Source organism: Canis lupus, chromosome 17 (assembly GCF_048164855.1).
Source record: "Canis lupus baileyi chromosome 17, mCanLup2.hap1, whole genome shotgun sequence".
NCBI classification, from domain to species: Eukaryota; Metazoa; Chordata; class Mammalia; order Carnivora; family Canidae; genus Canis; species Canis lupus.
In genome coordinates this window covers 16,119,128-16,134,289 of record NC_132854.1, presented here as the reverse complement: position 1 = coordinate 16,134,289, position 15,162 = coordinate 16,119,128, and the positions used below count along the sequence as shown (strand labels likewise).

The 15,162-nt window shown below is 41.2% G+C and overlaps 1 protein-coding gene across 1 annotated transcript in view; it reads right to left on the bottom strand.

Annotated features, from left to right (window-relative positions):
- DCT (dopachrome tautomerase) overlaps window positions 1–14,261 on the bottom strand; it is a 34,945-nt gene extending 20,684 nt beyond the window's left edge. Inside the window, exons 1-4 of the mRNA XM_072783258.1 lie at window positions 13,525–14,261; window positions 4,328–4,627; window positions 1,592–1,692; window positions 1,292–1,458 (exon numbers count right to left, since the gene is read on the bottom strand). Of these exons, the coding sequence (XP_072639359.1) occupies window positions 1,292–1,458; window positions 1,592–1,692; window positions 4,328–4,627; window positions 13,525–13,912 (956 nt within the window). The 5' untranslated portion in view covers window positions 13,913–14,261. The remainder of the gene's footprint in view (window positions 1–1,291; window positions 1,459–1,591; window positions 1,693–4,327; window positions 4,628–13,524) is intronic.
- Between the last annotated feature and the right edge of the window lie 901 nt (window positions 14,262–15,162).

Here is a 15,162-nt window from a genome sequence, read left to right as displayed (position 1 = left end):
TTACACCACCACATTAAAGAGCACTTATTACATCCCTACATGTTGTGGAGCATTATCCAGCAGGCTGTAGGAAAAGCTTAGGATGTAGGAGAGGGGATCCCTGCTAGGTTGGCCTACACCCCTGCAAACATGCATATGCCCAGACTGAAGGAAGGCGTTGACAAAGAAGCTCAGTGACATGGAGCAGGAGAAAGACACAGGGCAGGGGAGCTAGGTAGCAATAGGGTTAAAAAACAGAGGATTTGAAGGAAACAGATAAATAAAGGAAGGCAGAGGAGCCTCTTGGGGAATCTTTTTCTGAGATGTGTGTCAAGAAAAAAAACAAAGTAAGGTATCACTGAGGACAGGATTTTCCATGGGCTGCAGGTTTTTCAATTTGCTTATGATGTGTTCTTCAATACTTCAGAGATCATTCTGCCCTGCTCCATCCCCTGTCCCTTTCCGCTCACTCTCGCCTTATGGTCCAGCCATCCCAGGGTGTTACCAGAGACTTTTCCAGCTTTAGACATGATGTTCCCTCTACCTAGGACAGACTTACCACACTCCCCTACATCTGCTTGAGGTCTGTGCCTCTGCCTCTTAGAGACTTTCCCTCTCTTCCTAGCTTTGCTCTTACATCAATCATGATACTTTTCACACTGTACTATAATTTGTTTACAAGCAATCTGCCTTGGTAAATATAAAACAATATGCAAAAGGGAAGCTCGATTTTATTCATCCTTGTATTGTCATACGATTACACTGCTTGAGAAAAAAAACAAAAAAAATGATTACACTGCTTGGAATATGATCAGTACTTAAGAAATGTTTGGCTGAATGCAGAAACTACTTCTAATTTTATTTTTTTATTTTTTTTTAAGATTTATTTATTTATGATAGACATAGAGAGAGAGAGAGAGGCAGAGACACAGGAGGAGGGAGAAACAGGCTCCATGCCGGGAGCCCAATGTGGGACTCGATCCCGGGACTCCAGGATCACGCCCTGGGCCAAAGGCAGGCGCCAAACCGCTGAGCCACCCAGGGATCCCCTACTTCTAATTTTAAAACAGTTGATCTAGAAATGATAACCAAGCACATTCAATTCACAAGTGTGATTTCTATACCTCAATTTTTTTGAATAAAAGGGCTTAGAATTTCTTTTAAATCCCACTTCCCTCAGGAAAATCATTTTCGGAAACATGTAAAAAGAACCCAGCATGCATTCAAAACTGAAATATAAAGTGCCTCTCCATCTCTAATGCATAAGAAAATATGGTCTCTGGATTTTTATTGCAGGTACATGTGACTTTACCTATCACAGACAATTTCCCAGTTGGAGAATCTTGAGTTCTCACTAATTAGAGTTGGATCATCTTGTCTCGCTGCCCCAAGAAGCTGGTCTGTGCACACATCACAATCATTCCTCCCAGTAGCAAAGTTCCAGTAGGGCAAAGCAAAGGATTCGTTGCCGATAAGTTGCTAAAAGCAAAATGCACAGCCAGTTATTTAACTCATAATATCAAATGCAATAAGAAAGCATATAAAGCAAACACTAACATGGGTCTTGACCAAATGCAAAATTAAAAATACCAAATGCTTAGTTTTGACCAACCTGGAGATCCCTTTCCAGCCACAACAAATGGTACCGGTGCCAGGTAACAAAGGCAGGACCTTGGTGTGAGAAGTCTATGGCCTTGTATGGGCGCCCTGGTCCTAAAACAGTTGGGAAACATTAAAGATCATGGAATTTTAAATGTGAAATCTTATGCCAGTGGGATGTGCCTGCAGAGCCAATAAGTCCATGCTGTTTTAATAGAAAAAAAAATTGTTTTTTTTAATTTATCTCTCTGAAAGCAACAACAACAATAAAACAATTTCAGAAGCAACTAACACTTCTAGGATAAATTCTCCATCTCTCAAAAGTTTGATTGTCAACAGAGATCTAGAAACATTCAGGTCACTTTTAGCTTTGAGAGTCCCTGCCAAATATTTAATTTTTTAAGTAACATTACAGCAAGATGAAATAAGCATATCCGAAGGATTCGATCATCAAGACCTCAGTGAATTATATTTCCAAAGACATTTTCTAACTTATTCCTTACAAATGCACACATTTATAAGAGAGGGATTAATTAATAATAAAGCAACTTCAACTACATTTCATCCTAATTCAGGCATTTATGTCACCAAAAAGAACTTCTATGGATTTAGCCTCAGCCATCAATCAGTTACAACCACTAGCTGACAAGCATGGTCGCCAAGACTAGAAGAGAGAAAAATATATTCAAACCAATTTGGCTGGCCACTGGAACTGCCAGTTTTAGTGAAAAGCTTTGGGCAATTTAATGACCCCCTTACTGCCTGTTCCATCCTTCTTCCGCTTTCATAACAGTTTTTGATGGTTATGTAGAAACTTTCGCTAACTTTAGTTCTTTTTCAAAGTACCTATAATAACTTCAGAGAGCTGAACAGACACGAATATAAATTTAATTCCTAGGTATGACCAGAAACTATAGTCTTCTTTCTCTCTTGAGATACTATCCTCTCATAAAGCAAAAATTTCTCCAAGTGATGACAGGAAAGCTATAAAGGTTTATAGCCAGAAGAGCCTCCTTATCTATTGATAAAGAAAGACAGATGCTTACCTGAGAGGCAAGATTTTAAAGGACTCACACTGAGGAAAGAAATGCTATTGCTGCTCATGGCTATGTAGTCTGTCCTTTTTAAATGTTTTAATTCAGAACAAAGCTTAATATTCCAAAACAAACTAATGAGGTGACATCAAGCGACGGGGAACCAGTGATAAACTCAAGGACAGATAATTCTAGTGAGAATCTGACTATTCAAAGGGAGCTGGATGCCTCAATTCACCCTGACCCCAACAAGGGGCCCCAAAGGTGGAGATAATAGGTACAGCCAAAGCTTCAGAACTGCACCAAGAAAAGAAAGAAAGAAAGAAGAAAGAAAGAAAGAAGAAAGAAAGAAAGAAAGAAAGAAAGAAAGAAAGAAAGAAAAGAAAAGAAAAGAAAAGAAAAGAAAAGAAAAGAAAAGAAAAGAAAAGAAAAGAAAAGAAAAGAAAAGAAAAGAAAAAGGAAGGTATGCCTCGGTGGCTCAGTGGTTGAGTGTCTAACTTTGGCTCAGGTCATGATCCTGCAGTCCTGGGATCGTCCCCCATCAGGCTGCCCATTGGGAGCCTGCTTCTCCCTCTACCTATGTCTCTGCCTCTCTGTGTGTGTCTCTCATGAATAAATAAATAAAATCTTTTTAAAATTTAAGAAAAAAAGAACTGCACCAAGCAGAACCAGGAATGGATTCACATCTCCCTGGAGTGAAGCAGCATCTGTGGCATCCACTGACTAAGAAATATCTGAGGGCATAACTGGTCCTACTAGATTAATGAAGTTCCTAACAAACATCCCCCCCATTCCAAGTCTTACACAGGCCCCCAATTTCTAGGATCTAGAAAGGCAGGGCACCATGCTCCCGAGTATTCCCTCTAACAGTCCAAGGGGCTAATTCAGGAGGAACTCTACATTGCCTCTCCATTGCTGGAGTAGTTTTTTATTTTTATTTTATTTTATTTTATTTTATTTTTTATTTATGATAGGCACACAGTGAGAGAGAGAGAGAGGCAGAAACACAGGCAGAGGGAGAAGCAGGCTCCATGCACCGGGAGCCCGACGTGGGACTCGATCCCGGGTCTCCAGGATCGCGCCCTGGGCCAAAGGCAGGCGCCAAACCGCCGCGCCACCCAGGGATCCCGCTGGAGTAGTTTATGCTCTTCCTTGACAGTACAACTCCAAAAAAAACCCGAGGATCCCAGCAGCGATGCACCATATTATGGACACCATAAATGACTCAAAAGTCTAAAGACCAACACACGTGAGTTTAATAAAATGCACTTTCTACACAAACACTCTAATTCTGCTCAAAGAAGCTTCATGTGCTTTAGCGCATGTCCAGTTAATTCCTCTAATCTGAGGACTAATGTCAGAGAAGGCTTCTGTGGCCAGATTTTGACATGTTTTCTTCTAGAATCAAAAGGAATTTGCCTCTGCTTCACCAACTCTTGCCTTTGAGGATTAACAGCTTCATAAAGGAGAGTTTAGACTTTGAACCCAAAACACAAACTACCGGAGAAAACATTTTCCCAAAAGTCAGCCAACATACTGGTAGAAAGTGTTTCATTGTAGCTTCAGGCAGCATTTGATCATCCTGTGACTTTCATAAGCCTAACCCTCCCTGAGGTTGCTCTCTTGTTAATTAACCTGCCTGAAATTACTTCCCCACCCATTCCCCCGCAGCCCCAAATGATAATAATATACCCTCGGCTAAGGAAAAAACCTACCTAATAAAGTATCCCTAACAGAGTAATAATGGAGCCATACAAAGAAATCATAAATGCTGCAGTTGGCGATCTGTGGCTGGGTCCCGTTGGGCCCAAGCAGGCCGAGCCAGTGTTGTGTGGTGATCACGTAGTCCGGGTGTGTCGTGTTCTTTGCAAGGTCTAAGGCCTCCAAGAATTGCTCCCTCTCCTCAGGAGTCAAGGAATGGATATTCTTCCGAATAACCCGAGCTTTCCTCTGATTGCAGTCATGGCCGGTCCAGCCAAACTTGCAAACTCCACAGTTGTAGCCACCATAATGTCCTAGTTCATTTTTAAAAGAAAAAAAAGGAGAGATGGAAGAGGGAGTCAGTTTATGTAGTTGGAAGAAATTTCTGAATTTGTGCTCTGGGAAAGAAAAGAGAAGATAAAGGTGTTTACAAGAGGGCAAAGAAAGCCAATTTCCTTCCTTTACTCTTCTCTTGAAATGGTTGCATCTTCAAGTGAACTGAGTACTGGAGTTCCTTAGAAATACTCCCAGCAAAGAGGGGCACCCTGGTGACTCAGTCAGTTAAGCCCCTGCCTTGGGCTCAAGACATGATCCCAGAGTCCTGGGATAGAGCCCCATGTAGGGCTTCCTGCTCAGTGAGGAGCCTGCTTCTCCCTCTGCTCTGTCCCTCCTCCTCCCTCCTCTCCCCATCCTCTCATCCTCTCTCATGCTCTCTATCTCTCTTTCTCTCTCAAATAAATAAAATCCCTAAAAGAAGGAGGATGAAAGGTTTCACATGCTGTTATGGGTGGACCATGTCACTGTGTCCCTTCAAAATTTGTACATTGAAGTTCTAACCCCTAGTTCCTCAGCATATAACTATATCTGGAGCTAGGGTCTTCAAAGGCTTAATAAAGTTAAAAAATGAGGTCATTAGGTGGCCCCAAATCCAATACAACCGATGTCCTTATAAGAAGAGGAAATTTGGACAAAGCAGGAGCGAGGCCCCAGAAGAATCTAACCCTGCTGACACCTCTATCTGGGACCTCAGTCCTCCAGAACTGTGGGACAATGAGTTTCTCTTTTCCACCCAGTGTGTAGCACTCTGTTACAGCAGCCCTAGCAAACCAATCCACGTGCCACTTTCCCAGATCTCCCTCCTCTCATGGCTCATGCAGGTGTCCCTGCCCACACCATGTCACCCCACACACACAATGTCCTCCCCACATCCCCCCCTCCCCCGGGCTGCACAGCACTCTTGGGTGTCCACGCGGCTGAGCCCTGCTATCCTGTGGCACACACCAAAGGGCCAACACAGAGTGATTCCATGGATTTAGAGAAGGAAGAGAACAAACACCAAGCTCAAGGTGGAACCAAAATAAATAAGCTGATTTCCAGGAATTTAGGTGAAATCTAACATTACAAAAGCTGGTTTATTTCACAAAGGAGACAGAGTTAAGACAAAAGTGATGGAGACTAGCAGGTCATAAAGGTAAATTAGCCACTATGGTATCAAGAAGTGCAAATCACTGCAGGGCTCCCCATCCACAGCACAAATGTCTCTGCTGTATCAACCTGGGAATGGGTACTAGTCATGTGAACTAAGCATCTTTCTGATTAGCATCTATAGTGGAAATCCTTTCAACTTGTCCTTGACTTTTCCCTTTTCAGTCTTAATTACTGCTTTTGGTTTAACCAGCACCTCATCCCTTAGGTGGTGATCAATTAGGGAGTAAACATTTAAGTATGATTGGAGCAAAATGTCGAAACCAAAGGGGATGGCAATGCTTATCTCCCAAGGGATTAGAAGGGCTACATAAAGGGGCACCTGGGTGGCTCAGTGGTTGAGCGTCTGCCTTTAGCTCAGGTTGTGATCCCAGGGTCCTGGGATTGAGTCCCGCATCGGTCTCCCCTCAGAGAGCCTGCTTCTCCCTCTACCTCTCTCTCTCTCTCTCTCTGTGTGTGTCTCATGAATAAATACATTTAAAAAATATTTTTTAAAAAAGAAGGGTTACATAAAGCATTAATGTGGAGACCAATTCTGCTCTCCTCCTCCTCTTCCTCCCCTTATTCCCCTTTCCAGACCTCTTTACTTGCTCTTACTTCAGTCCACAGCATTTTCCCCTCATCTCCTTAAATTCCTCTTTGCCTGGGTTGCCTACACCTGCTTGCAGCCTCACAGTGGGTGGTCTACAAGGTCATCCTTGACTCTACGTGTCCGGGTCAGATGTTCTTGCCCTGGATTCCCTGGAACCTCCTATGCCCCTTCCATTAGATTGATCACACCAACAGTAATTATCTACTTGTCTCAGATACAGGCAACTGGAAGACAGTTTCTCCACTGTCTAGGTCTGTGCTTAGCCTTGTACAAAATGAATATTTGTTGAATGAATAAAAGAAACATAAAGCCAAATTACCACGATGTGCACTTTAAAAATCGTGCACTTTTATTTATAGCCATATCGCAATAAAGCTGAATTTTTTTTGAAAAATTAACTAAAAACAAAAAAGTATAAATCATGTGGTAGATAATCCAATATACATAATATTTCTTCTCTTAAAATAAAAATTTCTTCTTTTTCTCCCTATCCTTATGGATTAGAGGAAAAGCAGGCCTTGCAAATAATTTTGATAGACTGTAAATAGCAAAGCAGAGGTAAGCAAAAAATGCTATGACCATAGCAGAGAGAGGATCATTTGAATTTCTAAAGACAAAGAAAATTGTACAATAGCATGAAACAAAACAATTAGCATTTGTATTATGTAAACAAAAATACACAGTCCTCCTTTTCTACTAACCCAATAGATTTTTATATGGTTAAAGAGAATGTCATTAAAAATATCATGAGTAGGAAGAATTTTTCTTAAGGTAATTTATTTGGGTTCTACCCTCCTTGTAACATACAAAATATCCTATGTATCCTCACAGAGCTCAGTTAGCTGTAGTTTTTTATATTGTAACATCATATGAGAACATAAATAAAAAATTATTAAAAGGAAAAAATTCTACCAGTCCCAAGACTGAAACATGTTTTTTTAATATTTTTGGTTAAACATTAAAATTTACATTACTAGAGTGAAGCTATTACGTACAAATTATTTATAAATATTTATTGAACAACTACTACAGTACCAGCTGCTATACATCAAGCTCTAGGGTTATTTTCCCCCCCAGGAAACCTACTAAAATTGTATATCTGTTTCAAAACACCTTTGATTAAAATGTATCACCTTCTCTGGCAACTTTTACAGCAATATTTTTGAGGAGTGAGTGAAAAAAATACATCCAAAAAATACTAAATGCCCAAGCTTCCAGCTATTTACCTACCGCCAGATGACTGGAGATGAATAAATAGCCACGCTTTACAATAGAAGAGTGAGTCTCTCCTTCAAAATGCTAAGGAATAGCTCCCCCTAATTTTTATAATAATCAATTCAATACATTTCTACATTTAAATGCATAAAACTTGTCTTTAAATTTTGCTGAAATTGAGTAATTTATAACTTATGCTATGAGTTTTAATATTCAGTCACTTCCTTTTCTACAATGATTTTTGGTTGCTGGAAACAAAATTATCAATAGATAATTATCTCCCTCATTTATTTATTCAACAGATCATTCATTAACACCTGCCACCTAAAGGCCAGTCAAAACTCAGCATGCCTCTCTCTGTGTTCCCACTCGGTGTGTTCCCACTTGGAGTTACATGCTTTGTAACTTTGAACTTCACTTCTCCAAACCTGTCATATTAGGATGAGAGCACTACCTAATAAAGTCCTTGTGGAAAACAAGCAGATTAACATATTAAGCACTTAGAACAGTGTCTGGAATAGTAAGTTCTATATTAAGTGTTATTATTATTACTAGATGCCACTTACAAGCAGTATGGTAAAAAATATTTTCATGTCTGTCTTCCTCATCAACTACACTGTGGACATCTTAAAAAAATCATGTTTTTCCCCTCTTTATACCTGAAGGGCCTAGCATAACTGGGGCTACATAACCATTGGTTGGGTGGGTGATAAATGAATCAATGAATAATTGAATAAAAGGCATTAGTTACTAGAAGATACAGATAGAAATAAAGCACAATGGGGACCCCTGGGTGGCTCAATGGTTGAGCATCTGCCTTTGGCTCAGGAGTGATCCTGGGGTCCTGGGATCAAGTCTAGCATCAGGATCCCCGCAGGGAACCTGCTTCTCTTTCCTCCTATGTCTTTGCTTCTCTCTGTGTCTCTCATGAATAAATAAATGCAATCTTTAAAAAAGAAGAAGAAGAAGAAGAAGAAGAAGAAGAAGAAGAAGAAGAAGAAGAAGAAGAAGAAGAAGAAGAAGAAGGAGAAGAAGGCACAATGCCTTCATCCAGGAGATGAAGGGCACATGTGCAATAGGACCACCAACACAAGTCTAACTGTGGGAAAAGTGAAAACAGAAGAATAAACCAAACACCACAGAAGACAAAAGACAAAATGATTAATTCTGACTCAGAAGACCAGAGCTGCCTTACAATTATATTGAGCAAAGATGTTTCTTTTTACAAAACCATCCTTGCCTCTGAAAAGCAACGTAGAAGGAATAATGAGAAAGAATTGAAGTGGGGAAGGAGGCAAAAGTGGGTGAAGGGGATTAAGAAGAACAAACATCAAGTGACAAAATAAAGAAGTCATGGGGATGTAACGTACAGTATGAGGAATATAGTCAACATCACTAGGTATTAACTTTCACTGAACAGTGTATAAAAGTGTCAGGTCACTGTATTTGCATCTGAAAATAATATCATATATCAATTACACCCCAATAAATTTTAAAAAGAAAGAAAGAAAGCATTTGTCTGAATGTGAGCTGACCTGTGCCCTAGAAAGGTAAAAAATTCCTTTTCCAGCATCTCTCCAAAAGTTCTGTAGTCAGGCCTCTCTTATGTTTTTTGGTTTTTTTGGTGTTTTTTTTTTGAAGATTTTATTTATTTATTCATGAGAGACACAGAGAGAAAGAGAGACAGAGACACAAGCAGAGGGAGGAGCAGGCTCCTCGCAGGGAGCCTGACGTGGGACTCGATTCCAGGTCTCCAGGGTCACACCCTGGGCTGAAGGTGGTGCTAAACCACTGAGCCACCCGGGCTGCCCCTCTCTTATGTTTTGAGCTTCTAAATGTGACCTAAAGACTTCATTAAAATGCTGTAGACAACTGAAAAGTGTCTTCACTTGGAAGTCCCGTGCACAAAATGTTTATTTCTCTAATTTAGATTCCCTAGTGGTTCCCTACATCAACTTAAGCTCAGTTCATTTATTCCCTTAATCTACCAGTAGCAGCAGCAAAAAATACAAGGAGACAGGCCTTTTAGAAAAGATTGCATTATCTTACTGGAAAATGGAGTGAGAAACAAAACCAAAGGATCCCTAGATACCAATCTATCTACCATTGAGTATGTCCTTGGCAAAAATTAAATTTAAAAAGACAAAGTCCTAAACCTACTTAGGACGGGGATAGAAATGGAAAAAAGTGAGAACAACCAAACTGTGCATGTTCCTACATGAACTGTATCAGCTCACCTCAGAAGGCTATTAGACTAAATATGCTTAAAGACCACCGATTAGTGAATTTACAAGGAGCTCTAAATAGCCTATTCCTTTTAATTAGAGATTCTATTATTTTAATAACAATACTTTATACTCACATAAAGCCTTTCATCTACAGAGCTCAAAAAGGTTTTACAAGTGTGGTTCATCATCATTCCCATTTCAGAGATTGGATAAACAGAGGCACTTGGTCACTGTACAAACAAGAAGTTCAACAACCGTTCAAAAACTATTCAGTGTGCACATTTTCCAAAAGTCCAAAAACAACTGCAACTGATATGTTCTCAGAAATGCCAGCTGGCAAGTGAGACATATAAGGTGAGGAGCCAATGCCAAAGTCTCCTGAAATTCGTCTCTTCCTGACAATTAAGTTCTGTAAGCTTCTGGTTTCAATTTATCCCTCCAGAGAACAGAGAAATTCTCTCTAGAGGATGTGAGCATATAATTTAGGGGATTTTTCCCCTTCAGAGTTTGTTTTTATTTCTCTTTGTTAGGCTATATCTTTTACCAGCTTGAAGCTGGTGAAGACTATGGAGTAGCTTTTTAAATTTTATTTTATTGTGGTAAAAACATTTCACATGAGATCTACCCCCTTAAGGCATTTTTTAAGGGTACAATATGTTACTGTTGACACTGGGTGCAATGTTCTAAAGTAGCTCTCTTGAGGTGAATCATCTTGCTTAACTGAAACTTTATGTGTACTGATTACTAACTCTATGTCTCACTCTCCAGCCCCTGGTAACTACCATTCCACTATTGGATTCTATAAATTTGAGAACCTCATAAGTAGGATTATATCCTATTTATCTTTTTGTGACTGACTTATTTCCTTCGTATAATGCCTCTTACATTCATCCATGTTGTCACATACTACATGACTTCCCTTTTTTTTTTTTTAATATACATCCATTATACCACTTAACTAAAATGTGGAGAAGTGGAATCCTTGTGCACTGTTGGTGGGAACACAAAATGGTGCAGCCACTATGGAAAAAAAAAACTGTAGAGCTTCCTCAAAAATTAAAAACAGGGGATCCCTGGGTGGCTGGCGGTTTAGCGTGTTGCCTTCGGCCCAAGGCATGATCCTGGAGTCCTTAGATCAAGTCTCATGTTGGGCTCCCTGCATGGAGCCTGTTTCTCCCTCTGCCTCAGTCTCTGCCTCTCTCTCTCTCTCTTTCTCTCTCTCTCTCCCTCTCTCTCTCTCTCTCTCTCTGTCTCTCATGAATAAATAAACTCTTTTTTTAAAAAATGTCCCTTGATGGATAAATGGTCTGTTTGTTTTTCCATTGCATTAACAAAGTTCAGGACATCAATAATGTGGGTTCCAGAAGCTAACCTATATCTCTTGCTTAATAAATATTGGGTGTCCTAGAAGAATCCTAGGGCCCTATTTGCAAAAAAATTATGAAGATACCAGAGAGGAGAGCTTTTGGAGGTTCAAGGTCAGTTTTAAATTCTGAAGACTGCATCCCCAACCATGAAGAGCTACTGCTGGAGGGCAAGCAACTCACTCTTTAGGGGAGAATAAGCTGAATGAAGGTCCTAGGTCTTGCTTTGGGACATGTGGCCCATCACAGAATGATCATTACTATTTATAATAAATTGGTTCCCAGCTCATCCACTAGGACTTGGTCTGATGCTCTGAGACTCAAAGAATAAGACAAGCTAGCCAACATAAGTGGAGCCATCCAGAATTGGTATGGAAAGAACTATGGTCCTGAATGAGTCTACACAGATCAAATCATAGAAGAGGGGTGGGGAGCTATAGCCTAGTAGTTGGTCTCAAGAGCAGCCATGCCCTTGATAACAGCTGTAAAAAACCATACACGCCGAGGGAACTCTGCTTCCTTGGACTGGCCTACAGATATGTGATGTCCTTAACAGTCTGGACTCACAGGACAAATCCTGTTTCTGACCCACTGCCTCCTAGGTATATGTTTATCCTCCTCAGAACAGAGGATCCCTTTTTATGTTAGGAAGAAGGCCACTGTGACCCTAACTTCCTGCCACTTCTAGAAGAATATTTATAGGTCTTCCTTCTGGAAAGGGAGATTATAATTACCCCTTCTATTCTGTTATTCTCTATTCTCTCCATCCCCGTTTTTAGAAGACAAAACAAAACAAAACAAACTTGATAGACAGGTCAGAAATATAAAGCAGATGATGGTAAGAAGAGGTAAGAATCATATCTGATTTCTTAATATCTTCTGCCCCAGGATTTCATAAATGGAGATGGAACCATTGTAAGTTGTGGCACTCTATCATTGATTGGCCCAGAAATAAGGGTTCTAGAAGAATTTTTGAGTCATAGACAAAGAAGTTACTATATAATGTGGTTTAGATCACACAGGCAATATGAAACCTGCTGCTTCTCAGACAAAAGCCATGGGAATCCATGAGATACTGTCTATAGAAGACAGTGCTCAATTAGCTTAGAAAAAAATGGATAGAATATGCTCAATATACTTTTGTCACAATGAATACCCAACACAAAACTAATGGTTCCTTTGAATCACAGAATTAACAATATGACTACAAAAGGATTATACAGCCAGAATTTTTGCAAGTTAAAAAAACTAACATCATTCCTACACCAACATCCAAGTCCTTTGTAGTTTTCCTTAGTTTACCTTTTTGGTTTTTTTTTTTTTTTTTAGTTTACCTTTTTGTATCCTTCCATAGCCCAATTATCTGTATTCCCTACCATGTGTGAATGTAAGTAATAATAATAATAATAATTTTAAAAGGAGAACTTGTTGTGCAGCTAGATGCTGTAGAACAATGGCCAAGTGCTTTGCTAAAGTTGTTGCTTGCGCTGTGTGTCAAATGCCCTGCCAGCCTTTGAGTGTTTATCACTGCAGTGCATGGCTCCTGAACACAGACAGACTCCACTGAGGATTTGGGAAGGCTCAGAAGAGCTGGAGGCATAAGAAATGCACAGAGATTTCAAAGAAATGAGTAGTAAGAGAGACCAAGGTCTGAAAGAAGGACACTGAGCAAATTTCGAATGGCCCACATCCAATTGAGGTAAGAGCAGGAAAAGCCATTGTTATCTTATGACTCTTCTTCCCCAGTTCACTGAAGCCCTGTCCTACCACATCCCTCTGACTTTGGCAGAGTGACAACCCAGACAGAACCTTAACTAGCAAGATGTACTCTACCTGAGACCTGTTCAAAACGTTAGAAAGGCTGAGGCTGGGACCACGGAACACCTGCCTTTGACGCCTGCCTGTCTTCTAGATGCCAAGGCTACCCACCCCCCTCTTCTACAAGTGCAAACCCATTTCAGAAGGGGAGGCCACTGAATCCATCTTGAAAGGACTTGCTCTGAGGTTCAAAGCTGACTCTGGAGCTCGTTAGCTTCCCCTTCCAACAAACAAGCCAATGGCATGTTGGCATGAGTTCACATAACCAGGCTTGGCCCATGTTATATTCATTTGGTTTCCATAACTAGATATCCTAGAGGGTGTGAGAAATATAACCAAGACATCAGCCTTACTCAGTTCACTGCCTGTGAAAAACAAACTTGGTTGGCCATTTAAAGCCTAGTCTAACAATTTTAAGAGTCTCATCTCTTCCTGAGAAGGGGCTCCTTGCCCAGTGGGGGCCTCCCCACCTGGCTCAGGTCATGCCCAGCTCTGCCCACCTCCCTCACCTGTGCATTGGCAGGTCCGGTGGAAGAATTTCCTTGGCCACCCTTCTCGGTCATCCTGGTTCCGCAGGACATAGGGGCCACTCCAGGGCCTGGCGTCAGTTTGCACCTCCATGCACTGGCCCCGGCCCTCCTGAGAGCCGCAGATGTTGGCTGGCTCCAGACCCAGCGGCGGGCAGCACTCCTTGGCCATCAGGTTGTCCACGGTCATGCAGACCCGGGGAAACTGTGCCCAGGCTCCAGGTAGGAGTCCACCACCCAGACAACAGAGCACAAGCCCCCACCCAAGAGGGCTCATGGCTTTATCAGCAGGAGAGCTCCCTCTTGCTTTCCACTCCCTGATCCTATCCTGCCCTTCTCCTCTTCCACTCTTGAGCTCTTGAGCCTGCATTCAGTCGATTTTTGGTTTAGGGGGGTGGGGGAGTTGATAAAGTTCTGTTTTGCAGTTCTATTTCTCTCCTCCTTAAAAAATACCTACAAAAATCGCAGAGCCTACGTGTGTGCACATGTGTATGTGCACACGCACAGACTATTTTATATGATTCAAACAACTAAAACAAATTTAATACCATTAGAAGCACCTCTAACAGCCAGATTTAATGAGGGTAACGCTTCTCACCATCTTTCCCCCGTTAAATCAGGCTTTGTCTAATTGAGTTAATTTACGGGGTACTGCAGTCATACTACTTATTATACTGGTATTTCTAAACCCCTCCTTCCCTCCTTACCCATAACTTTAATTGCCTTGAACTCAGTTCAAAAGCCAAACACCGTGCTGCCTTTATTCTGTCTGGCGTGCCAAACCACGGGGCCTGGTGGGGTTTGTGTAAGGGCTGGGAGAAGCCATCATTAGGGGGATTAGTATTAGAGAAACCCTCATTGTTAGCACATGACCCAAAGTGTATAATGAAGTGCATACAGTTGCTGGCTTTGTTTCAAAAGGGCAAAACCATCTTCATTATCTGGGCTCATGTGCCCCAGCCAAGCTTGTGACCTCAGACTTCCCGGGGAGTCAATAGATGCAGTGAGCTCCTCGTTGTCGTTAAAAGGCCTTTACAGACAAGCGTGCATTGCTAACCACAATTCACTCCTGACTGCTCCCTGACGTGGTAGAAAGACCACGACAGGAGGTCACACAACTTGAGAAATAAAGAAACATTTATTTAGGGCTGACGTACAAGGAATTGCTTTGTTCCACAATTAAGGGCCCTCTTCCCTCCAGATAAGCGTGTACTATTCTCCTATTCAGCACATCTAGGCAGTAGATGTTTTTTAATCACACAAAGTAGCATGCCATCAGAAATTCAAAATTATAATTATCTGGTTGTAAGGATGGCAGTGGGACAGTTGGGAGCAAGGGCTTGCAAGTCACATCTTTTGATTTATGTTGAAGTTAAGCGTTGCCAAGCTTCAGTTTAGAACATAATGCCTCCCCCAGTTCTTCTGGGGCAGCGAAGGGAGGGTCCCGATCAATAATGACGGCTACCGTGAGAGCATCCGTTTATCCCTTCGTGGGGGAAACAGGACTGACTTCGTGCCATTAGAATCTGTGTAGACAGCCTATGTGACACTGCTTCAGATGGTTTCCAAGAATATATCTAGGCATAAAGACACAGAATATTTCAAAGAAAATTCCTAAGG